The 26,732-nt window shown below is 43.5% G+C and overlaps 1 protein-coding gene and 1 long non-coding RNA gene across 3 annotated transcripts in view; one reads left to right on the forward strand and one right to left on the reverse strand.

Annotated features, from left to right (window-relative positions):
• The window catches only part of LOC110071748 (LIM homeobox transcription factor 1-alpha), a 93,112-nt gene extending 67,892 nt beyond the window's left edge, over positions 1-25,220 (forward strand). The window contains exons 4-9 of one of the 2 annotated variants that reach the window (XM_072991275.2): positions 13,539-13,771; positions 14,962-15,119; positions 15,508-15,585; positions 18,206-18,362; positions 21,503-21,661; positions 24,652-25,220. In XM_072991275.2, coding sequence (XP_072847376.1) covers positions 13,539-13,771; positions 14,962-15,119; positions 15,508-15,585; positions 18,206-18,362; positions 21,503-21,661; positions 24,652-24,806 — 940 coding nt within the window. In that variant the 3' untranslated portion in view covers positions 24,807-25,220. The remainder of the gene's footprint in view (positions 1-13,538; positions 13,772-14,961; positions 15,120-15,507; positions 15,586-18,205; positions 18,363-21,502; positions 21,662-24,651) is intronic. The other variant, XM_072991274.2, reaches the window with a different exon arrangement.
• On the reverse strand, positions 548-7,544 carry LOC144587088 (uncharacterized). Its single transcript, XR_013542252.1, has 2 exons — positions 5,212-7,544; positions 548-4,994 (listed from the first exon to the last, which is right to left on the reverse strand). It is a non-coding gene; the product is annotated as an uncharacterized LOC144587088 (long non-coding RNA).
• Positions 25,221-26,732: the final 1,512 nt, after the last annotated feature.

Here is a 26,732-nt window from a genome sequence, read left to right on the forward strand (position 1 = left end):
CCTATGAGGTTTTCTGGTGCAAAAGATTTTGTTGCTATAAATCAATCAATCAATCAATCAATCAATCAATCAATCAAGGCCACCGTCTTACACATGTGATCCAGAAACAAGTCACTACAAATGTGATTTTCTTTATAGTCACTGCCATAGAGTCCTCCTCTTTCTTTGGCCTGGTGCTCTCTAGATGTGGTAGACTACAACTCCCATCATCCCCACGCAGCATCCAGCACTGAAGCATGATAGCAGGCTGACACAGAAGTGATGTGACATGATGGAGAAGGAGGAGGCAAGAATGTTGACATTACCCTATGGGGAGGGAAGTGAAAGGAAACCCTGTGGTTACTTGAGAAAGGCACTTCTGATGTAGCATGAGAAGCAATTCATAATGAAGAAATGATAAAAATAAAAAGGAAGACCTATGTGTGCGAACTTGAAGATCAGGAGAAACACTCAGAACTTCTTTCTCTTCAGGCAGGCCTTTCCTTAATGACTGGTGGTCTGAGAGGGGTTTTTAACTTCTGTTCTAAATGTGCTTTAGTATTGATAGTTTTTACCATTTTAAATATAATACTTGTTAGTTCTTTTTTCATATTTGTATTCTTACTGTTTTTAGCTTTTAAATATTCTTATTGATGTAAGCTGCCCTGTTTAAACAGAAAGGTAGGATAAAAATATTTCTAATGAATAAATAAATAAATAAATAAATAAATAAATTATAGGCCACTTCCAACTCAATTCTGTGATTCTATGACATTCTGTGGCATGTTTCTATCACAATGCATCATTTCTTCCACAAATTGAACATGTGGAGCAACCTTTTATCCCACTTGCATGCACTCCGTCCTTTCTCTCTGCCCATTCGTGGTATCCTTTTTCTGATGCCACCTTTTGACGGGTGCGCTGACTATCTTCCAATCATCATACCCATTCACCTAAGCACCACTCACACAGGCAGTCTTATATGCTAGCCAAATCAAAATGTTTCCGCTTCAGGATCTCCCCTCCCCTCCATCTCCTTTATCAATACATCAAGTTTCTCAGAGCAGGTACACTGATGTGGTTATTTACAGTCAGTAATTATCAGTGAAGATTAACATAAATTTGCAACTCTTTGTGGGTATAGTTCCTGCTTTGGGTCCATTCACCTTTTATTGGCTCACCTACTGATCCCTATCTCCAGCCACACATAGCTCTTTACACTGTTTGTCGTACACACATTATTGATGCCCTATTAATACATGGCTACTGCAGGTATTCTTTCACACACACAGAGAGAGAGAAAGTTGATGCACTCCCTAAATACTCCAAAACAAGCCCAAAACATTTTGCTGCCTGAGGTGAAGGAAAAGATGATCTGTTCACACCCATTTCATGTACAGAAGCCAACCTGACAAATAGATGAATCTCACGTCATTGCTGGCTACCTCAGTAGAATGGAGAACAACAGAGTTGCTTAAGAAACACCAGGCAGTTATGATACAAAGGGACCTCTGTGCTATGACAGCTTGCTATTGTTTCCCACCAGGCTATAACTAGAGTGAGGTAACCAGGGCCTCCCCCAGACTTCTGCCGAGTGGCCTAGCAGCCTGGTCTACTACCATAGGAAAACATAGTTGCAAACCTGATCTCCAGGACAAACCATCAATTTTTACCATGTCATGCAGCCCATAAGCTTGACCATTAAGGAAAGCAAAGTGCTTAGTATACCAGACGCTGCTGAAGCAGTGGAGGGAGGGCAGGTCTACCATGGTCTCAGTAGACCTGCCCTCCAGCCCAGACTTGACACCAGGATGGCATCCAGATGGAGAGATGGTTTAACTGCACTGTCAGTAGAGCAGCCCTCCCTCTTTGAGAAGTAATTCTACCAAGGTCTCAGTAGACTAGACCTCTGAGCTGGATCAAACAGAAAGCCAGTTTCTTTATAGATGTGGTATGGAAACACACTTTTGATTTGTTTCTGTAGCTGAGACAGTGTTGTTGATCTGCTGTGTACAAGGAGACATACTGGTTCAGTACTATACAGTACTTATGCTGGTTGAATAGCTCATTGGTTTAGATATGTGGCAGCAGAGGCAGAGGCTGGAAGTTCAGTTCCCCACGGTGCCTCCTGTGAGTAGAGCTAGCCTGTATAACCTTGGGCAACCTGCACAGTCCCAGGGCACCCCCAGAAGGAGGGAACAGTAAACCATTTCTGAGTACTCTCTACCTGGAAAACCATGAAAAGGGTCACCATAAGTCAACATTGTTTTGAGAGCACATAATGATGATGATGGTTACTCTAATTATGTCTTCAGCCTTTCCATCCGTATCATAAAGTCCCATTTGACTCTAGTCGAATTGGATAGAGTTTTAACTTCTGAACAGTTGAAATGTTCTTAAACATTCCTAACACCTCAACAGTTGAGCCAGTGGCTGGAATTGCACATAGATCAACTTAAGCCTTAACTCCGATAGTAAGTGGGTTCAGAGCTTTAAAGCCTGCAACTCATGGTTTGTTTAGTTTTTCACCCCTTCTCCTCATTTAACTAATGTACAGGGTAAATGTCCAATCCCACTCTTTTTCTCCAGCTCTACATGTTTTGGGATTTAACGTGATGCTGAGTCTTTTCTTTTGTGCCTCTGAAAAGATTACCCACATTTTGGTTTCATAAGATGATAAAGGAGAGAATCCCGGGCTTACAGTTTCACAGATAATGTATGATACAGGTGTGTATGGAAAAAGTTTGAGGACTGGTTCCAGGACAGGGAAGAAGTGAAGCAAAATGAATTGAAAGATAACAGGACTGCTGAGGCAAACTTGGGGGGTGGGGGTGGTCACTGTTTTCTCCTTGCTACAAGATTTCTCTGTGCAAGATTCTTTTTCTCCTCCAGAAATTTTGTAGAAAATCAGGTAGGATTTTCAGAAATGTGGTGACCATTTTTACTGGAAGAAATGTTAAGTTGTAGAAGCTTGTTATAAGTCTTGTGCAGGATGGCATCTTTCCTGAATAAGATTCCCTGGAAAATATATTAAGCCACACAGAATGTAGAATTTTCTTGCATAGAATAATGGGCCAAAGAAAAAAAGGAAGACAGAGAGAGAGAGAGAGAGAGAGAGAATAAATTAAAAATAGGAAAATGGGACTGGGATCTCCTTTTTGCAGGAATATGGGGGATATTTATGATTTAAGAGAAATGACTTGCAAAATGGTTTGAGCTCTCTGCAATGCTGAACCTATTTGTTTTGCTCAAGAAATTATAGCCCTTGTCTTCTCTCAGTTTTCTTTTTCTCTGGTGAAGCTTAATTTGGTCTTGAGTTGCTTAATTTTTAGCCTTGTCCCTGGAACTTTCATCCTTCCTCCATTTAATTTTGATGGAATCCAATGATGTAATCAGCTTGTTCAATTCCAGTATATTTTTCTATTGCCCTGCCTCTTTCTTCCAGCCTTGTCTTGTAGCATTGTTTCTGTAAGAAAATGCAATTGCAGAATCAGTCTGGAGGCAGAAATAGGCCAAATCATGCTCTTCAGGGCCCCTGTACCTTTAATTACAGATGTCCTGTTTTGCAGGCTTGTTTCTTCCTGATGAGTGCCATAAGGGGGCGAATAATGTATTTTCACTGCTCTGGAACAGCCCTTCTTAATTGTCTCAACATCAGTTTCTTCTTAACCACAAGGAGATGAAAATTTGATTATTGTTTTGTTAACATTATCATGTTTTTCTGCTTCTCATTTTTTAAGCGAAATAGCAGTATTTCACCATTAAAAATTAAATATTCTCCCCTTGTGGGAATAAAAACTGACGTTGAGACAATAAAGAGTGGTTATTCTAGGAGCAATTAATAGGCTGTTCATTTTTAATCCCCCCACTCATAGTAATCAGGAAGCAACAAAACAAACCTAACCCACAAGGGAGAAATTTTCGATTAACATTACTGGGAACCTTTGCTGATAGAAACTTATTTATGAGTAAGCGTTATAAGAAGATCTGAGCCACTGAAAAGGGCATTCCTGGATTATCCAGTACTCTACTAAATTCTTGTGTGGAACCTCTGTTTTAAATCTACATTCAGTTAATTTTCAGAAAAACAAGGTCTCAACTGTGTTAAATAGCTCTGGTATGAAAGCAGCCTCAGCTGCGCCACCCAAAATGGTGGCTGTCCCGTCCTCCACATAATGCTAAAAGCTCTTTCCAGTTACCACGTCTGTCAATCCGGTACCAATAATAAACCAGTTTTCAATCCACTGGTGACTAACAGAGCTGCCTTCAGTTCCCATGGCAACTAAACAATATTACCCAGGCTTAAACGGATTCGGACGATATTAAAAAAGCAGCCTCTTTAGGAATTCCTGGTGCTGAGAATTTTAATTTTGCGTAATGCGAGCTGACACCATGTTTATGAGGTGCTCGCTGCCTGTTTTCTTCAATTAGTGCAAAGAGGAGCGGATTTGTTTTCGGGGCTTAAGGGGAGATACGTTTATTGAGTTATGAAGTAAGGAGGGGGAGCCAATAGATGCGGGTCACCCTGTCACTGCCATCAATCCCATAAGATGTAAATTCAGGGGAGATTTGTGGTAAATGCCATGGATTTTTAGACCTATACAGCTAACTGCTTCACTCCAGCAAGGGAGGGTAAAGTAATAGGCTGCTGTGTTTCTCAACATGCTTCTACAGTGATCTGAGGTAACTTTATAAAAAAAAAGCTACAACAATAGTTGTGATTCTCCAAGAGAAAAACAACAAAATCCTTAGCTAGACACTCAGCTACTCTCAATACTACCCAACTCTCAGAGGGCAGTACAGAAAACAATGTAGATATTCAAATTATATGACCAAAAAAAATATGATTGAACATTAAGATGAGCTTATTGACAGGAAGAATTATGTACTAGAGAAATTGATACCTTGGAAGGTGGTGGGCTCTTCTTCCCCAGAGGTTTTTAAGCAGAGGTTGGACAGCGATAAAGAAATACTCTTGACCATAAATCTCCAGTTCTACAGGCCAGCCTTGTCACCTTGTGCAGGAAAGAGAAGTGCAGAGATACGTACACACTTTACCACACATTTGTCCTCATGGCAGCAAAGATCATGCAACACCCTGAAAAGGATTGAAATAAGTTTCAAGCTTCTTTCAAGCTGGTAGATGCAAAACCAGCTGCCACCCAGCTCAGAGGCTCAGCAGGAGCAGCACTCTTGGCAAAGTGACAGTAACCAGGACAGCTTGGTGCTTACTGAAGGACGAAGCGAAGCGCCTTCCAATCTCTGAATTCTACTGGCAAGTAAAGAGAAGGGCAGGATTCTTGTCTGCAGTTGCCAAACTCATGGGTAGTGCTGGTGGGTTTTCCTGTATCATAGCTTTTGAGATGACCCTTCGAAAAACAATAGGTGTGGTCAGATTGAATAGTGATGACTTAGAATTTCAACAGGAAGATCCCACCCTACATTCCACATGTTTTCAGTCACTCTTCCTGGAGTAGGCCCAAATGTAGCCCTTCTATATGTTTCATTTCTTCACCTGCTCCAGTACTGTGGATTTTTGAGATAGGGGGTGGTCACGTCCCCCTGGTCTGAATACAGTGGACCCTCGACTTACAGATGGCTCAACTTAAAGACTTTTTGAGTGACAGACTTCTCTGGCCGCAAAATTTAGGTTCGACCTGCAGCCGGAGAATCAACCTACAGACCAGGGGGAGGAATGGAACAAAAACACCAGTTACAGATTAATCGGTTTTCAATGCATTGTAGGTCAATGGAGCCTCAACCTACAGACTTTTTGACCTGCAGCCACTGTTCCAATATGGATTAATTCTGTAAATTGAGGTCCACTGTAGGCTCTTTAGATGGGCAAAGGATGGGGGGAGGGTGAGTTAAAATCCCACAAGCCTATTCAGACCAGGGGGAAGTGAAACCAACATGGAGGACAGATCACGAATCTCCTCCCAACTCTCCTCAGACTGAAGAAGCTACTTGGATGAGTAGCGAAACATTTCAACCTAATAAGAAAGAAGTCCGGTTGCCGTGACTCAACATCTAGATAGCCTCACCTGGATGACTGAGAATCTTCACAGTTATAGTACTGTGTGTCCAGGAAGGCACAGATGAAAGAATAGGGGATCTTCAGACATAGAAATACATAGTGGTTTTAATTGTTTATTTATTAGTAATTTAAACACAGGACAGTGCACCCCTCCTTTTTTTACACTTATCTATCAGAGGTAAAATTAATCATCAACTCTTCAGATTCTCACCTCTGAATGGGGCTGGCAAATATGCCACAAATATTGGGTAGTCAGCATCAAGGTTTGACACCCAAGGAATCAGCTGACATGCAGCAGCAGATAGTATTTGACATTTTTCTGACATGTAGGAAGTCAACCTTGACAATATTTGACAAACTGCTATGAAGCGGCAGGCAGTATCCAAGAAAGGGCAGCCAATGTTTGGCAGTCCTTGAAGCAGCATTTGGTGACTTTTATATTCAGTTTCATGTACAGCAAAAGAAGAATAAAAATAAGACAACTTGAAGATTAGCAGATTTATTTCTGGGTGAGCATTTGGAGATGTATAATCTACCTCCTCAGACTCATGAGGACTGTAAATCCACAAGCACTCCCTCTGAAATGAATCTACTAGTCCTTAAGAAGCCACTTTACCTTTGATTTTATTTTCATTCTTTTTTTAAAAATATGTACAGAAACCAACTAATGCCTCTTTTAATTCAGCTTTAGTTACCACCACCCCACCACCAACAGGAGAACTGGGAAGGCCCATTTTTACTTCAGATGCTATATTCACCAACTTTCCACTATCCTCCAAAATGTCATTTTATAATTCAGTTTCTCCATGTTTATTTCTATCCCAGTATTTTCTCCAAGGAGGTCAAGCCAAGGTTCTCTCCCTGCTCTGTTGTTGTTTTTTCACCCTCACAACAAACCTACCAAATCAATTGCTTGAAAGACATTAACTGTCCTTAAGTCACTTAATAAGTATCATGGCTTAGTGAGGATTTACTTATTTGTTTATTTAATGAATTGTATAATATGCCTATTAAAGGTGATAGGCACATTTCTATTCCACCTCTTCTCCAATGAGCTTCAGGTGGTGTTCACGCCTCTCCTCCTCCCCAGTTCATCCTCAGAACAATAACCTTATGGGGGGAAATCAGACTGAAATTGATTCAGTGGTGGCTTATTCTTGAGGGGCCAAGGGACCCCACACCAGGTTCAGGCTATCCCCAAGTCAGACCATTACCTCCTAACCAGAGGCTGTCAGCCTCCTTCCATGTTCCCTTCCTGTTGAACAGTGCTATGAGTATTGTGAGGAAAAAGAGGGAGGGAAGGGAATGCATTTAAGTCAACTGCAACAAGAGGTAGGGACATGTCTAATTATGGGCAAATACAGTATGTATTTTTCTGTCCTGCGATTGCATTGTATAATTAATGAGTGGGTAGTGGGAGAGCTGAGGCTGTGTTTCAATGAATGAATGGCTGTCAGCTGCTGTGGAAGGTTGGGCGAGCAGATATGTGAATGCTTGCCTGTCTCTATGTATGAATGCCCACTTTTTCCCCTGTCCCTACCTGTCATCCCTGATTCCAGCCACCATCAGCTGCTGTGCCTTCTGACCCATCAATCCCAAAGGGGCACCTGCTACAATAGGTGGGACCCAAATCATCTGGATCCAAGCTACCCTGACTCTCACCACTGCACTGGCACTGGAAGCATTGTTCATTGCACCCTCAATCTGTGTAAGCGTGTGCCTTATTCTGTTTGTCTCTCTCCCTGCCCACATCTGTATGCCACATCTGTATTCCCCTTTTCTCTTCCTTTTCCTCAGCAGCCATAAATCCAAGAAAGGAAATAGGGACAGGAACCCCGTTCAACCAACCTGGCCTGCAATCAGAGCAGGCCCTGCCTCTTCAAGCCAAAGTGCGAAGCCAGGCCGGGTGGTATTAAGGAAGCCAGGAGCTCTTCCTGACTAAATCCCCTCCCATCCCATGCTCGGCAAGAGTTTGCTGGGAGGATTAACCCGCGTCTTGTTCTCAATCCCGGTTTATGAGTTTCCCCGCTGGCTGGGAGGATCCTGTGTGTTTAAACAACAGCCTAATTAATCCGCATTTTATTACTTTCGCTTGTCAAGTGGCTAAAGAGAAGCTGTCAGCCCAGCCAGCCGCCCTCCTCCTCGCGTTTGTTTAGCTCCCAAATTGCTTCATCAGAACCATCTGCTGCAAACGTCTTGGCTGGGGTTATTTATTTCTCTATTCAGACGCCTCTCTCTCTCTCTCTCTCTCTCTCTCCATGCCAGGGGACTGGATACTTTCAAGGAAGTTTTAGGGTCAGGGACCCAGGGGTTGGGTGGGCTTGCTTCATCCCCACCGTCATAAGTCTTACGACAGTTCAGTGGAAGACCCACCTGTTTAACTAGACAATCCATAGAGAGGAGGGCCAGGAAACAAGTGGATCTGCTAAAATGGAAGAGTTATTTTAATAATACAATTCACACACACACAAACACACACACCAAAAAAAAGGAAGGAAGGAAGGAAGGAAGGAAGGAAGGAAGGAAGGAAGGAAGGAAGGAAGGAAGGAAGGAAGGAAGGAAGGAAGGAAGGAAGGAAGGAAGGAAGGAAGGAAGGAAGGAAGGAAGGAAGGAAGGAAGGAACGAAATCTGATACTGCCGATGAAAGAAACCAAGCACTTGGGGACACAATGAGAAATTCACAATTTCTCTGCACGGACCTCTGGAAAGAGGTCTCAGGCCCTGATTTGTTTTGTTTTGTTTTGTTTCTTTTTCCAAAATAGTCATGCCACTGCTTCTAAGAACTTTCCTAAACAATGGAATATATAGGAAAGTTCTTAGTAGTAGTATCAGTGGGAATGGGGAAAAAATCTATAAGACAGAAGAGAAGCTGCCCTACAACCAATTCTGGTGGTGAGAAACAACTCACAAGAAACAACTGGATTTTCTTTTACTTCTCCTAGAGAAATCTGGTGAAATCATCCCCCGCCTACCCCAATATTACTGCCCACAAATAGGGCAGAGACTTTTCTTACATCAATGTAATTAATTTTTTTTTAAAAAAAATACACTTCTGAACAGGGAAAATGGAAGGAGGTGGGGAAAATGTAGATATTATCGAAGACACAGCTATCGCACTGTTTGTCAGGATATGAAACACGCTGGCTTAATTTTTGTAGAGTCCATTTCTGTTCTTCTAGTCGTTTCACCCGTTCCTGAGGCACAAGAGATTATCTGTTTTCTTAGCCTGCTCCTACTAACTTTATTTAGCAGTCTTGGGGGGAGGGACAATTTTGCTCAACCCTGTCCCAAAAACTCTTAAATGTGGTGAAGAAGTTTATTCATGGCTTGCACTTTTAAGCCACCCATTAACTGGAGTCCTCTCGGTGGTTACATTATATTAAAAGTATAAAATACAACTACAAAACAACAATAAAAACAGTGACTGTGGAAAGCTGGATATGAAGCCAGCAACAAAGAATGAAAATGTTACAGCATGTAAAACCAAATTAAAACTAAAATTGAATTAAATTCCCCTTGGGTAACTCATAGTGACTCTTCCTTTGCAGTATTTGTTTCATAATTCTACATTTTCCTCCACCTTCTTCCATTTCTCCCTGTCCAGAAATGTGCTTTTCCCTCTCCCTTTTAAAATAATTTCATTGAATTTAATTTTGAAAAGGGGCACACTAGGGCTTCGGTAGTCAAATGAGTCACACTCAACTAAAGTTTTTTATTATTATAAACCTCAGAATTCTATAGCTTATACAAAGAACATTTGCTGAGCTAATAATGTCAGACTAGGGGAGTTGGGGTGGAACAGCTGGACTATCAGTGTAGAGACCTGAGTTTAGAGTTGCTGTGATGCTCCCTAAGAGCGGACTCCAATAATGCCTGTCCATGCAAAGCAGCATCCCGCAGATCTGGGAGTGAGACTGTATTCTGGAATCCTCTATAATGGCTCTGGAAAGTAGGGGAATGCTCCAGATCCATTTTTTGGGGTTGTGAAGAGGAATCAAAGAAGGAGGAGGAGGAGAGCTTTGGAGGTTCCTCCAGTCATGTGTTGGACATGGCTGGAGGTGACCTTGGGTCAGATGCTATTGGTCAGCCTAACCCATCTCACAGGCTTGTTAGGACAACAGAAGTGGAAGTTAGAGTCATGTAGGCAAGCTTCATTTCTTTGACGGAAAGTGGAATATAAATGTAAAACAGAAGCATGCTTGAGGAGGTTTACAGTTGTCCCAAATTCTCTCTCTCTCTCTCTCTCTCTCTCTCTCTCTGTGTGTGTGTGTGTGTGTGTGTGTGTTTTGAAAAAGCCCTACGTAAGACAAGCTTGAACATTCTAAAAACTGACACATTGGCTCCTTTCACTTTGATCCTTCTTTGGATGTGAGATACATTTCTGTCAAATTTCGCTGGAAGTCACTGAGGGGATTTTATTCGGGCTTCTTGAGAAAAGCAATACATTGTGGGTTTGGTGGCAGTCTGAGCAGCCATTCCAAGCAAATATAAGTAACAAGCGGGCAAAGATGAGCCCTTAACCTCAGTATATTTTCTTAAAAGGGACTTTTTCCCGGTTAATCATCATGTTTCAGCTGGGAGACCTTCCTCAGTTTTCTCCAACAAGCAGATTTCAACTCCTCTTTAAAAATAACTGGTTCCCAACATTTGTTTCCACTGCCTTTTCTCAAAGGTTGCCCTCCAAACGGTATGGTGGCAAGTCTTTGGGTCCAAATTCAAGTTCGAGTCTTTGGTAACAAGTCCTAAGTCTGAGTTCCCATTGAAAACAAGTTTTTTCCCCCCCAGGAAAAAAAAAGGGCGGATGTGGGTGGGTTCTGAGTCACAAGTTGAATCGAAGTCATTTTTTAAAAATGAGTCAAGTCCAAGTTGGGATGTGGTGGCACTGTGTGGGATGTGGTGGCGTTGTGTGGGATGTGCTGGCGCTGTCGGTTAAACCGCAGAAGCCTCTGTGCTGTAAGGTCTGTAGATCTTCAGCTGTAAGATCGAATCCATGCGACGAAGTGAGCTCCTGTCGCCTGTCCCAGCTCCTGCCAACCTAGCAGCTCGAAAGCATGCAAAATGCGAGTAGATAAATAGGGACCACCTCGGTGGGAAGGTAACAGCGTTCCGTGTCTAAGTCACACTGGCCATGTGACTACGGAAGATTGTCTTCGGACAAAAACGCTGGCTCTATGGCTTGGAAACGGGGATGAGCACCGCCCCCTAGAGTCGAACACGACTGGACAAAAATTGTCAAGGGGAACCTTTACCTTTACTTTTACGTCCAAGTTGAGTCACCAGTGTGACTGAAGTCCAAGTTGACAACGAATCTCATGACTTGAGTCTCCATCCCAGCCCTCCAATGCAGTAATATCATCACTTCAGCAAGGGGCGAGGCGTTACCTATATCTTTATTAGAATGCAGAGAAGAAGCCAGACTCTAGCCCGAAGGTCTTTGCTTTGATCTTTCCCAATTATCTTTATCCTAATTGTCAGTTAGGATTTATTAGGGGAAAGAGTTGGTACTATTTAGGAACCTCAGTAAGGTAATAACTCTACTATTATCAATTTAAATTAATCCTTGGTAGAAGCCAGCAAATGATTAATTATGGTGTTTGAGAAACATTTGACTCTCAACCTAAAACAAAGTAATAGAGATTGTTTCAGGCTCACCATGTATTCCTAACCTGCACTCCATAAAACGCAGAAGAGGAGGGAGGGAATATTTGTATAGGACAGTGGTTCCCAACCTTGGGTGCCCAGATGTTCTTGGGCTAAAATTTCCTGCAGCCTTGACTGCTAGCTATGCTGGCCAGGATTTCTGGGAGTTGTAGTCTAAGAACATCTGGGGGCCCAAGGTTGGGAACTACTGGCATAGGAAAATAAACAGAAAGGGGAGGTGACACTCTTGCTTGCTTGCTGAGTCTCTTGGGTGGTGTGAGTAACCATAGTTTACCAGGTTGAAGTCTCAGGGCTTTCTCATTGACAGGAACCATGACACCACTTGCCACCCCTCCAGACTACCCAGTCCTCTCTGAGCTTGTCTACAATCCTCAGGTACCTGGGGAAGAAAACAGATTCTCCATAAAAATTGTATTATTGCAAACTATCCTTGGCAAAGTCTTGGAACCTATAGCCAGTTTGACCAATAGCTACAAGTTGCCATTTAAGGTGTCATATCTTAGTTGCACATGTTATTATTTTAGCTGTTGCCCTTGTAGTTCTTGTGGGAATTGTTTGTACTTTCAGTGGATGTGGAATGGGAAAGTTGTTGTTGTTTTTCCATTGTGAACTGCCCAGAATAGTGGCTTGCTACTACATGAGTGGTATATATATATGTAACTAATATATAAATTATCCATGAATTTGTAGATTTGTCTTTTGAAACCATCCAAAGTCCTCTATAGCAGGGGTCCCCAACCCCCAGTCCACGGTCCAGTGCTAGTCCATGGGCTTCCCAGAACTGGGCCACAGAGATGGATCTCCACCCCTGCCCGCCTGCACAATGGGCGTGTCATGCTCATGCGGGGGATGTCACGCTCACGGTGGGTGTCACACTTGTGCAGCGATGTGTCACACTCACACAGGGGCGTGTTGTGCTCATGCAGGGGCATGTCATACTTGTGTGCATGTGTGTGAGCGCAACACCCGCCCCATGAGCACGGAGGTGCCCCTGCCCTTCCGCACACAGCGCACACACCCCCAACTGGTCCACGGTCCCAAAATGGTTGGGGACTGCTGCTCTATAGGCACCTGAGGACAGAACTAGATTATATATTTAGCACATCTTTAGCATTTCCTTAAGTGCAAATCTGCTTCATTATGTGTGTTGCAAACTTGCTTGCTTTTTTTTGCAATTTGTAATTGAGAGGCAAACATGGACTTAATTTGCCAGTCTGATTGCTTTAGCATGAAGCTTTAAAGGAACTGCATGTTTGGAGAGAAATACACATCAACATTAATTTAGATTTGACTTTGTGTGCTCAATTTGAGGTAGAGAAATGGGCGTTCAATAAGAATGAGTAACAATAACCTTTAGATAATCAGAGGAGTGAAACTGGAAAAATTACTTAATTTCACCATACTTGTTGGCATGTTATGTATGACTGAGACAGGTGTGGGTGCAGCAAGCTTAATAAGAATGATTTGTGGCCTGGTAACATAGATACACTTATCTACAAGTAGATGTTCTTCCAACTCCAACAACTTAACTTAACTTAACTTAACTTAACTTAACTTAACTTAACTTAACTTAACTTAACTTAACTTAACTTAACTTTCTTTCTTTCTTTCTTTCTTTCTTTCTTTCTTTCTTTCTTTCTTTCTTTCTTTCTTTCTTTCTTTCTTTCTTTCTTTCTTTCTTTCTTTCTTTCTTTCTTTCTTTCTTTCTTTCTTTCTTTCTTTCTTTCTTTCTTTCTTTCTTTCTTTCTTTCTTTCTTTCTTTCTTTCTTTCTTTCTTTCTTTCTTTCTTTCTTTCTTTCTTTCTTTCTTTCTTTCTTTCTTTCTTTCTTTCTTTCTTTCTTTCTTTCTTTCTTTCTTTCAGGCTCTTCCAGACCAAATGCAGTGGCTGCCTTAAAGCTGTGGCTCCATCTGAGTTCATCATGCGAGTGCTGGAGAATGTCTACCATGTCCATTGCTTCTCCTGCTGCGAGTGCGAGCGGCGGCTGCAACGTGGTGATGAGTTTGTGCTCAAGGAAGGGCAGCTACTGTGCCGCAGCGACTATGAGAAAGAGAGGGAAATGCTGAGCGCAATCAGTCCTGCTCCCACTGAGTCAGGTGAGAAAGTGAAAGAGAGTAGGAGCAAGGGCAGCAGAGGTCTGATGTGAGGGAAGTGCCCCTGAGCATTTGCAGAGTGCTGTTGCAGATGAGCGCAGGCTGCTATAGTCAGCAGCAGCCGCAGAAAGAGAAAGCCCAGGACTTAACCACTGCCCCTGCCTGCAAAAGTATTGGCCCCCAGCAGGCACTTGATTAGGCCAATGGCTGCTGATTCCATCTTCAATTAAATGTAGTTAGTGGATCTTGTTGCATCATTTTGGATTTTTGGTTAAAAATTCCTCTAGCTGCACAGCAGGAGTGAAAGGACTCACAGAGAAGAACAGCTTCAAATTCTCATGGATTAGTTCACCCCTTTTCTCATGGATTAGTCTCAATAACTCACCCAGCCACATTATTAGAAGGAATAGAAGTTTAATCAGTTCCAATGGATCTGATCGAGCAGGAAACTGACAAACACGACTGCTTTCAGCAACAGACCTCAGCAGACTCAGAGAGGAAAAGAGACCCACTGAGCAAAGCGTGAGCAAAAGAGACACTGAGCAAAGCAATTGAGCAGAGAAGCAGGGCTATTTTTGAATTCAGAGGCAGAGAAGGAACAATTAGTACCCCTGAATAGATTGACAGTCACCCCAGTCCAGAAAGGTCCCTTCCAGCCACACCTTCTCTAGGCAGCATGCGAGGTTGTAAACACTCCGACAAAACTCCCACTGTCTCTTAGTCTCCCCTTTAATTTATCTTTGGGAGTGAGGACTGCTGTTGTTGTAGTACTGCAGTCCCTGTCAGCCCTAGCTAGGAGAGCTAATACTGAGGAATCATGAGAAATGTTGCATTTGGATCTGCCATGGAACAAATACTGTTTTAAGCATTACCCCCCTGTCCCCCAGGGCTGCTGGGTTTCTGAAGAGGAGTTGGCAAGCAAATGTAATTAACTAACTAGCTAACTAGCAAATGTTGAGTTGGTCCTGACTAATGGTCACTCTTCCCAGGAATAAGAAGTAGTTTAGCCATCCTTTCTTCTGATGACTTTCTGGGGCCATGCAGTTTGCTGAAGGCTACACAGGCTGGCTCCACAGTCAGGTGCTCCAACCCACAGAGCTCTCCAACCAGCCAAAGACACTTTAGGAATCCCGTATCTCTGGTTCAGGATGCCAGGTTAAGAGGATCATTAGTAACATGTTTTTCCTTTATAGTGAAGAGTGAGGACGAGGATGGGAGCCACCCCCACGGCAAAGGCGGGGAGGAAGGCAAAGACCACAAGCGCTCCAAGCGCCCACGCACTATCCTCACCACGCAGCAGCGGCGAGCATTCAAGGCCTCCTTTGAAGTCTCCTCCAAGCCCTGCCGGAAGGTCAAGTACCCCTTGCTTGCTGGCTGGCTTCATTCACAAGGCTTAGACTGTATTGCATTCCCATTGTTTTGCTACCCATAAGCGCTTTCTTAAGAAGATCTATGTCAGGCCACATGTAGAAAGGGTCACCATGCTGGTTTCATTTTGCAAAAGTGTTGTCTACCTGTCAATAGAGCAGAAATGTATGGTGGTGGTAGATAAGAGTAGTGAGAAGGGCAAAGGATGGTTATTCCTTACCCAAGTTGCCAACTCTTCACCATGCTTATCAGGACTTCTAAAGCCATCTTCAGCCACTGTGTTGACACATGGTAGGTAGTCTAATGATGTCTTAGTTGGGGGGTTTTCTTGCTTTTTAACCAACCCTTTTTCTGTTCTCCATGGTGAGCAGGTGAGGGAGACATTAGCAGCTGAAACTGGCTTGACTGTCCGGGTGGTGCAGGTCTGGTTCCAGAACCAGAGGGCCAAGGTAAGCAATAGCCTCAGAAGTTTGCCTTTGCAGGACTATGTCCTTCCAGCTGTGGCAGGAGTGAAACATGGCAGACATCTCTGGTTCATCCAATGAGGTCTAGTTGCCCCAACTTAAAGCAGAGTTTGGAAAAGTTCCTTTTTGAGACTACAGCTTCCAGAATTATCCAGCCAGCATGCGGTCACTAGACCAGTGGGTCCCCGGGGGTTCTTGGACTAGAACTCCTAGAAGCCTTCACCACTTGCTGTGCTGTCCAGGGCTTTTGGGAGTGGTAGTCTGAGAACATCTGGGGAACCATAGTTGAAAGCCTACTAAAGCTATCCATACAAATCTCTGGCTGCCAAAAACAACAAGCATTTTGACTCTGCTAGCCCTCTTTTGATCTACCCAGCATGGAGTCCCTGCTATGCAACAAATGGCTGACCGTGATTCCTTTTAAATTTTAAAAAAATCATAAGTGGAATTCCCCCGTCTCACAAAGGTGTATTGTCCCATTATCCTGATATCGCACCAGATCAGGGATAAGCAAACTTCTGCTTCTCAAACCTTTTGGACTACAATTCTCATAATTCTCTTACCAGCTTGTGGGGGGTAACATGAACTGGAGTCCAGCAACATCTGGTTGTGTTACAGGTTTTCCACACAGATATGGGAAAACCTGCCAGTTGCGATTAGAAGTGAGTTGTGAACTTTGCATTTGTCATCGGCCATCTATATTTGTCAGAAATGAACTGAAATGAAGTCTCAACTCCCTCCGTTAGCATTGGCCAGTTTGATAGGGACATCAACTCCTGCCATGAGGACCATAATGTACATGCCTGCTTATATAGCTATTAAAGATTAGCTATCTTTCAGAGGGCAGGAGTTGGCAATTCTTTACAAGGTTCAACAGGCCTAAGCACTCAAATCTCGGGGCACAGATGGATGTATTTCCTAGTTTTGGTTTATCCAACATTCACCTTTTTATCATCATCATCATCTTAGGTACCTTCCATGACTGGTATGAAAACATTTTGAAAAATTTAGCAAAATCCTATAAAACATCTTGCCAGTTAAGTTGTCTCTATGAACAGACACACAAATCCAATAATTCTACAGAAAATAGTTTATATGTGAAAAAAAATTCCTGTGAACAAGTTCTGTTGGTTTTTGTTTTGTTTTGTATCTGGGACATTTACAGCAAAGTTGCTGGTGTGCTTTTTCAAACATATCTTCTGCTTTCCTAAATGTAGTGCTCAAGTATCCAACAATAAAAATGCAGTAAGCTGTGAAGAGATAAGTGATAAGGTAGAAGTAGAAGATCATATAAGCTCAACCATTCCTCAGGGTTGCTTTAAGCTGAATTCAGCTACCTAGCTACTATAAACCAGAAACACTGGGTATCATAGGAAAGGTACATATAATTCATAACATGAACAAAAAATGTTCACATCACCTTTTCATTCAAATGAACATAAACTTATAGAATCACAGGAAAGTGAAGTTGGAAGGGGCCTGTAAGGCTATCAAGTCCAACCCCCTGCTCAGTGCAGGAATACAATCAAAGCATATTTGCCAGGTGATTATCCAAGTTTTTCTTGAATGCCTCCAGTGTTGGAGCCCTCACCAGCTCCTGAGGTAACTGGTTCTACTGTCATACTGCTCTAACAGTTTGGATGTTTTTTCTGATATTCAACCGAAATCTGGCTTCCTTTAACTTGAGCCCATTATTATATGTCCTGCACTTTGGGATGATCGGGAACAGATCCTGCACCTTCTCTGTATAACAACCTTTCAAGTATTTGAAGAGTGCTATTGTATCTTCCTTAGTCTCCAACCTTTCCCTGCTTTAAGGATGCAGAAACTGTAGAAAAATGGAAGTGTTAACTCTTTTCCATAGTCTGAGTCTTCTCAAGTGGAGTGCAGTTTGAGGGTGAGGTGCCGACTTTATGTCGATTTCTATGGCTAAGCCTTGTAGAGAGCCAGTGTGATGTGGTGGATAGGATGATGGACTACTCCTGCTTAGCCATGGAACATATCTGGGTGTAGTAGTAGTAGTAGTAGTAGTAGTAGTAGTAGTAGTAGTAGTAAAACCCACTCCTTATATATCTCATGTACTGTATCTCAGAAATATAGGATCACCATAAATTGGAAGGGACTTGACAGTACTCAATGGACATGGCTATGCTTTTAGCAGTGATCTGAGCTACATGAAGTACAAGAAAAGAAAGTTTCACACATACATTCATACACAGAGAGTATAAACTTCACTTTTTTTGGTTACTGATGCTCCATATAAGCTGTTATTCAGCTGGAACTCTCACAGCAACTTACAAACATCTATACTTTTATTTGATTTCTCTACCGCCCATCTGGCAGCCAAGGCCACAAAATCCAATCAACTAAACCACCAACTGGTTTTTTCAGCTTGAACCCTACCGTCCGCAGCACAAGAGCAATGCCTGGAGAGTCTTTCTCTGGTCAGCTGGCAGCCTTAGTCACTGTAGTGGAGGAGGTGGTGAGAGCCACGTAGCAGGAGGAAAGCGTCTTTGCAAGGCAAGGGGAGGCGGGGATCCCCCTCACCCCAATTTAGGAGGGGGATTCTGTCCTCCCTTCCCCCTTTTGTTGCACCCCTGCCCAGGAGCATCCGTCCTCCTCCTTACAGATGAAGAAGATCGCCCGCAGGCAGCAGCAGCAGCAGCAACAGCAGCAAGAACAAGAACAGCTGGGAAACTCCCGCCTGGGGACAGGGAGGGGGAATGGCCGGAGCAGCCGACAGAGCAATGAAGACAGTGAAGGTAAGCCACCCCTCAAGGGCCCTTGACTGGCCCAGGATTTGAGATGGGCCAATGGATCTCTTTCGTAGCCCAGCTGGGCTTCATCGGTGTTTGTTGCAGAAGCTTACTCTGTTCCATTCTAACCCAGTCGGTTGCCTTTCGGGAGGGAGGGTCCTGGAAATCTGCCTGAAAATTAATCTTTTAACACATGTTTCTGAACACATTTCATTAGAAAATGGGCCTTTCTAAATGCAGCTTGGAGACATAATCTCTGGGGGACTACAACGCCCAGGCTCCACTAGCCAATGTGGCATGGGGGATTCTGGAAGCTGTAGTCCTGATAGGCAATTTTTCTAAGCTGTGTTCTAAAGGCCCTTTCTCTCCAGGTATGCATTTTAAACACAGGTTAGAGTCAAAACCTGCCATTTTCGTTTTATTTTCCAAACGCATTTCAGAATGAAAATGTGCTGTTAGCACAAAAATTGCAAAGAGAACTTTGTTTTGATTCATTCCATGAATCAGAGAGTGGAGAGGCAAGCTGTTCCCCCTCGAAATAAGGACTGAACAAAATCCTTGAGCTGCTCTCGTTGTGACTGAGGGGGCTGCTGCGCACAGAAGGGTGCTCTTTTCTAACAGAGCTCCTGTTATCTTGAAGGAGAGAGGAAGAGATGAGATTTCCCCTGTATGGAGTCATGGAAAGTCTTCATTTGTTGAGTTCCTGCCTGCCATGCACAGGAACAAGAGAGACACAAGACACAGCAGCCAGTAGAACTTAAGAATCAGGAGTGTTGTTTGACCTGATGTGTACATGCTACAAAATGAGATGGGAGAGTTTGCTATTCTCCTCTAATGTTCGGCAAGAAGAAAACTAGTGTAAGAAAGAGAAAGGTTCAAGCCCAGCATCTACTTTTATTTTTCATACTCTTATGGTGAGAACTTTTCATTTAACCGAGGCACACGGGGCACCTTGGAAGGATACCGTCCCTTCTACCACTTCATTTGGCTGGTTTAGGTTGATCTAAATTTTGGTAAGATCTGGGATTCCATCCCAGGTGGGAATGAGCGAGTTGTGAAGGGTTCATTCTGTCTCACCTGAACAATACTTTCCCCAGCAAAACTAAAACAATTAAAACACTACAGCCTTGGCTCTGAAAACCTCCTCCTCCTTTGTCATGATGCTTTGAGTTTCTAAAGAACATGGGCCTACCTTCTACATGGTTCACATCAATGAACGGATTTCAAGGAGGCCTTTTGCCACTTAGTTTACACAAGAAGTGTCAGATTCTTTCATTTGAAATAGCTTTTCCTAATCTGGAATCTGATGTTTGAGTCTAAAGGCACTTTCCCTGCCAATCATTAATTTTCTATATGGAAAAGCTCAGTGGTCTGTTGCTTACCATCTCTTGTTCAAAGCCTGGAAATGTTACATTTGCACTAGAACTCCCAGAATTTCCCAGACAACAGAGCCGGTAGCTGTGGCTTCTAGCACCAGACTACTGTATTTTAATTTGATTGTTAGTAGTACTTATGGAAAGGCTATGATATATAAGAGCAAGGAGTAGGGTTACTTTGGCTGAGCCAGACAGGTAAACTTTTACTACTCAATTGCTTTCTCTCCTTGCTTCAAGGACGTCTGGGACCTGCACAGGGTTATGACAGGACTGATTACTGTGTATGGAAAAAAGAGAGTTATTCTTCCCCAAATTCCCTGGGGAAGTCATGACAATCACATCAGTTAAAGCTAACTTTATGTATGTCCTGGCATAACTCTTCTGAGCCATCGGCCATCTCCAAGCTCCCCCTGTCAAACTTTGATGTGGAGCCATGAGGGCTGGAAACTTGTTCAGAAATAAAGAGAAATGAATTTGAAATTATTAAGAGGTGTCTTTCTTAGAGCTGCTGGATCAGCAGTATCGAGTTCCCCAAGACTGCAGAGCAAAGCACAGAAAGTAGAAGCTTTGCAATAACACCAAGGTAGGATAAGCAAAGGTGGCTGGATAGCTCAGTGGTCTAGAGGTTGGGAGTTCAAATCCTCATGGCACCTATTGTGAGTAGAGCCAACCACAGTCCCAGGTTGCCCGCAGAAGAAAGGAACTGTGAACCACTTCTGAGTACTCTCTATGTAGAAAACCCTGGAAAGGGTCACCATCAGTCAGAATTGACTTGACAGCACATGATTATTTTTAGGATAAGCAAGGGGCAACTGTTTCTGGCCTCTTGGTTGTGGAAACAGGCACAAGAGAAGTCCAGATAAACAAATCAGGTAAAACTCTCCTACGTAGGTAATGTAACAAGAGGAGCCAACTGGGAAATATTTTTGGTGGCTACGTAGGCAGCCAAATGAGCTGATCTGGAGCCATTGCTACCATTCCTGCAGGAGCTCAAAGTCCACCCGCCCTCAGCCTAACTTAAAATACACACTTGAGGAGTTTTTTTTTCAAGGTCCTCTGCGGGTGTTGGTGTTTGGGGAAGGCTCACTGCTAGCTCATGGGGAGTTTTTCTAGGCCCCATGACACCACTGTCAGGGCTACATATGCCAAGAAGGCTCCTAAGTTATAGTGCTGGTGCTCCGCTCCCTGTTTTGCTCCAAATGGCACAGTGGGGCCAAGGGCATGGAACTGCTGCTCTCTCCCCAGTCCCCTCCCCTTGCTCCTGACTTCTTGGGATGCTGTGATTCCACAAACCCAAGCTCTGGCATCATCTGGAGATGGATGCCCAAGCTTTCAAAGCCACCTCACATAAGGAGATCAAATTACCTCTTTGTCCAGCACCATTTACCCTGGGATTTTTCTCCTTGCTTGGGGGGCTGGGAGAGCAGAAGAATAACTCCGGGAGGCAATGGAAGACAGGAGGGCCTGTCATGCTCTGGTCCATGGGGTCACGAAGAGTCGGACCCGACTTAACGACTAAACAGCAACAGCAACAACCCAGTGCTAACCTAGAGCAGCATTTATTGAGCCATCACCCATATTTTTCTGAGTCTGCCTTTCACCCAAATCTGCTGCGGAGGTACCACTTGCTTTAGAAAGGAAGTGAGAGTCAGGTTGTAAGAAAGAAAAGTAGATTCTTAAACCTTTTAGAAAATACTAAATAGAAAGCATCTGTTCATATGTGTTTCCTCCCCCTTTCTTCCCCCCACTGATTCCCCCATTGATCAACAGATGGCGCCAGTGTGCATGGGATCGATGGTCTCATGGTGCCCTACTCCAGAATTGCTCAGCAGCAGCTGCTTCCCCTGGATCAGAACAGCTATAGCACAGACCTGTACCGGCAAGGGCTCACACCGCCCCAGTTGCCCGGAGATCATCTCCACCCCTATGGTGAGTCCCTTTTCACCAAAACTCGTTTTCCCTGCAGACCTTCGCTTAAGCTATGCCATTCTAGTTCTTTTTTCAAATACCCATGTCCTGAATTACCATTCTGTGAGGTCTTTATAGGGCAGGGATGACTGACACGCGGCCCACAGACTGTTCGTGTCCTCTTTACTGTGTTTGCAACGACCCGCCCCACCAGCCAGTGTGTGGCTCTGTGACGCAGCAGCTGCAGCCCCTCAGTTTCACATTCAACCTTTTGTTTTCATGCCAAGTTGTATTCCTCAATGACTCCAAGAAGCCTCCCAGACAGGGACAGGTCTTCTTTTAGAAGGGGGAGTCCAGGTTCGTCTGTGCAAGCATTTCAACAAGAAACACAAAACAAAAGCAAAACAAACAAGCAAACAAAAGACACTGTGGCACCTGCAAGACTCACTGCTACAGTGGACCCTCGACTTACAGACGGCTTGACTTACAGACTTTTTGAGTGACAGACTTCTCTGGCCACAAAATTTAGGTTCGACTTGCAGCCGGAGAATCGACCTGCAGACCGGGAAAATAACCAAAATGGAACAAAAATGGGTGGTTACGGATTGATCGGTTTTCAATGCATTGTAGGTCAGTGGAGCCTCGACCTACAGACTTTTCGACCTGCAGCCACCATTCCAATACGGATTAATTCCATAAGTCGAGGGTCCACTGTATATTTTTCATGGAACTTCTCTACTTTATCAGGCATAGAATACAGAGACTACCTGGCAAAACCTTCATGCAAGGCTCAAAGATAATGGGAGAGAGGAGTGTTAGGGGAGCAGTGGGGTCAGTGTTCCGTTCATCCTGATGGAAGAGAATAATGCTAGATTGATGACAGATGACAACATCAACAAGCAGTTGTTTCTGGTTGGTACTGTACTAGAGCTGTGTGTGCAGTGTGTGATGTGGTAGGTAGAGCATCAGAATAGGACTCAGGAAGATGTATTACATGCCATCAAGTTGCATTCTAGCAATCCTAACAGTGTTTTCAAGGTTAGATAATAAGGAATAGTTTTACCGGTGTCCTCCCATGAGTTTCCATGGGTGAGCAGCAATTCAAACCCAAGTCTCTTGGGTCCTAGTCTGTTACTCTATCCACTACACCGTTTGGGAGATCTGGATTCAAATCCCTGGTTGGCCATGGAAACTCATGAAGGGCTGGCAGTGGTGAACCGTTCCTCAAACAACAACAATTCTTTTTCTTCTTCTTCTTCTTCTTCTTCTTCTTCTTCTTCTTCTTCTTCTTCTTCTTCTTCTTCTTCTTCTTCTTCTTCTTCTTCTTCTTCTTCCTCTTCCTCTTCCTCTTCCTCTTCCTCTTCTTCTTCTTCTTCTTCTTCTTCTTCTTCTTCTTCTTCTTCTTCTTCTTCTTCATTATCATCATCATCATCATCCCAGTCAATGGTATTATATAAATATATAATAATAATATAATTATATAATACCGGCCAATGCTTTTATAATTTGATTCATTTTAAATAACAATAGCAATAACAATTAGAACTGCAGAGGTGGAAGGGACCCTATGGATCATTGAGTTCAGCCCCTGTCGAGGAGGCACAGTGTGGGAATCGAACTCGTAAACCACAAATGTCTCATATAACAGGAAAATACTATTAAGGAAGCAACTTGACAGGACATAATGCCCCTAGTAAAGGTAGCCCTTTAGTCAGTGGGGAAGGTGTATTATTTGGTCTCCCTGCCAAGGGGAAGGCAGTGCTGTCCTACCCCAACAGCAGCAACCCTGCACCTTATCTGAATTAAAACAATTCTGTGCACTTTGAAGTTGATGTGCACACTTTAGAAGGACCTTGTTTTTTGAGAAAAGCAGTAGTAGAATTGATAAGGCTTCCTTAGCCCTTTGCAGACAGTCTGGAGAAAAAGTACATGAAACGGACAAACCTCGTTGATTTCAGAAATAAGCTGCTCCACGGAAAATCCAAAAAGGACTTTCTAACTTCTGGAATCTCCCAGCAGCCATGGACACTGGTGTTTGTGCTAAAAAGAATACAGTAACCTTTCCAAGTTCTGCAGAGGAAGGTTTTAAAAAAAAAAACCCTCAGCAATAATGTTTTTTTTTCCGGCAACTCAGATGAGACAATTGTGTTGGGGGTTTTGGTCACAGTGTAAACCAGCAGTTGGGACGTGGGGAGGAATAAGAACAGGCACAACCTGACCATTTGAGATTCATATCATTTCAAGAAGAAGCAAGCGAGGAAATTGTGTTGCTGGAGAAACAAGCTTGCTTTGAACCACCCCACAAACAATCTCACTTGCTCTCAAGTCAATATAAAGTCTGCTCTACAGCCTGATTCAGCCTTCCAGCGTTCAGGTGAGCTAAGCACATGAGGAAGGAGTGCAAGCCAGCTTTGCTCCCGGGAAGTGGCACATCCGAAGCAGAAAGGCTTGTCAATCTATGTGAAGCTTCTACCTGTAAACCAGAACATAGGGAAGTCACATTTCTGGCTGACATGGGGATCCTACAGGGGGTCCTCTTCAGACCTCCCACGTGCATGCACAAAGTCATGGTGGAAGACACAGGCTTAACTCATAGGTAGTGAATGACCTGAATGTGCTTTGGATGCGTTTGTTACATGGGGCAATGAAATACAACACTGCTAGAATGAACCGTGCCACTGCAGGTAAGGTGTATGTTTTCGGAGTGTTTCTGAATGTCTCAGATATGAGAGACAGTGTAAATCATGTCTCTTGAACCCTGAGCGTGACTGCAGCTCTGAGGATGGGCGATCCATAGCATATAGTTTGGCACATCTACTGTGGTGCCCAAAAACCCACCACGACAATTGGACAAAATTCCCAATTTTGCCGCATGTTTCCTTCCCCAGGATGAGAGGAGGTTGACCTACTTTGGAGTGAACGTTTTGCCCTTTCTAAGCAATTTTGATTCTTTCTCTCTCTCTTTTTTTTTTTCTTTCTTCTCTTTCTCTCTCCCTCGCCCATTAACTCAGATTCGGAAGGCGTCTTCCACGACATGGACAGCGACACCATCGGTCATTTGGGGGACTGCCTGTTGTCAGCCGCAGAAGCCAACCTCCTGCAAACCCGCGTGGGCAACCCCATTGACCGGCTCTATTCCATGCAAAACTCCTACTTCACTTCCTGACCCTGGGGGCAATCTTGGCTCTTTCGCCACCTGTACATCATGCTGGGCTTGGGAAGAGAGAACAGGATGGAGAAGCAAGACCTAGCCGCCTCTCTGGACAAACTCTTTGGACCCTTGCAAGGCAAATCAAGCCCCACAGCCTAGTGAGGCATTTGAATGCTGGTTCCTGTGTCCCACCTATAAGATCTTGAAGGACTTTGCTACACTGCCTCTTCCCCTTCCCTTCACCTGGCATCCTGGACAGTTTCTCGTGGTGTAGCTGTATGTAGAGCAGTGTGGGGGTTTTTTTGTATTTTAACTGTAGGGCATTGAGGCTGAGTATAACACAACAGCAGCAGAGATAGGAGGTCTAGTTTCTGATGAACAAAAGGTTTACAGCGCTGTTGTGCTTTTTTTAAAGTGAGTTTGTTTCAACAGATAGTTCCTTGTGAATTTTCTTGAGCACTGATAAGACCACATGTTTACATTTTTCATGATACTGCCAGCGTACAGAAGAGCAAAGGTTAGTCCCCAAGAGAGCAAGTTCATCTGAAAAGAGTGTGGCTTGGAGGATAATTCGACACTGCTAATCTTTATTTCTTTCATCCCACTTTAGCTACTACGGCTGCCTCCCCTCTCCCACCCCTGCGAGATGCTGAGAATTCTTTGCTCAGAGATACTACCTCCTCCCAGAACTACACCTCCCACAGTCCTTGTTGAAGTGGGTAGACCTTGATTTAAAGCAGACATGCTCATTTTGCTGGGTAGGGCACATTTTATATCCACACTGCCATATTGTAATTCTAGGATGGCAAATCTTTAAAAAAAAAACACACACACATACACACACACACACAAAACACCCATGTGGAATTTGGCTTCCACCGCTGCTGGAAATTGGATTATGTTAGGAAGAATGCAAAATGACCAGAGGGAGGTGCATGGACACCAGGTTATCAACCTGTGGTCTGGATTAGAGATGGAGATGACTCACCATTTTGGCAAGTCATCCCGCTTTATGAGTCGTCAAAAGCTGATGACTCATGGAGCACAAAGTTGCCCCCATGAAGTGACAAATAACAAAGTTATTTTTCGATTTGTGGGCGGTTATTTAAAAAAAACCCTGTCTCCCCGCTGCCACTGCCACACCCCCACTGTCACCGGCACCACCCCCGCTGCCAACCCCCCACTGCTGCACCGCCTTGGGAGCGGCAATACCGATTACAGTAAGATGGTGTTGGCGGGGGTAGGGGGGGCTAAGGTAGGGAGAGGAAGGGGTGGGTGGTAGGCTGTGGGTGTGGGTGGCTGCCTGTCAGCTCACTGATCAGCTGATCTGCAGCCGGTAGGCAGATTATTTATTATTATTATTATTATTATTATTATTATTATTATTATTATTATTATTATTATTATTATTATTATTACAAAGGATGACTAAAAACAGGAAAATATTCATTGATCTGTATTTGTCAGGACTTAAAATTTCATGAATGCGGATCGATGAATATTTAACGAATTGGCTATTTTTGTCAAAAAAGCCAATCTGTTTTTATATTCGTCCCCATCTCTAGTCTGGATCATAAGAACGTCAAGGTGAGCAATGCTGGATCAGACTAAAAAAACCCCATCTAGTTCAGTGTTCTGTTCATACAGTGGTCATTCAGATGTCTATGGGAAACTCTCAAACAGGACATATAATATATATATGTCCTGTTTGAGAGTTTCCCATAGACATCTGAATGACCACTGTATATATAATACTGCCCTTCTGCTCATGCTCCCCAGCAGCTGGGATAGAGCCACACACAGCCTCTGGCACAGGTTTTTATCTATAGCCACCAAAAATAGTAGCCATCAAAAACCATCCTTAAACTTTATAAATATGCTCCTCTGTCTGTTAGTGATCATCATTGCATATTGTGGTAACAAATCCTATAGTCCAGTTGT

Source organism: Pogona vitticeps, chromosome 2 (genome assembly GCF_051106095.1).
Source record: "Pogona vitticeps strain Pit_001003342236 chromosome 2, PviZW2.1, whole genome shotgun sequence".
Taxonomy (NCBI): Eukaryota; Metazoa; Chordata; class Lepidosauria; order Squamata; family Agamidae; genus Pogona; species Pogona vitticeps.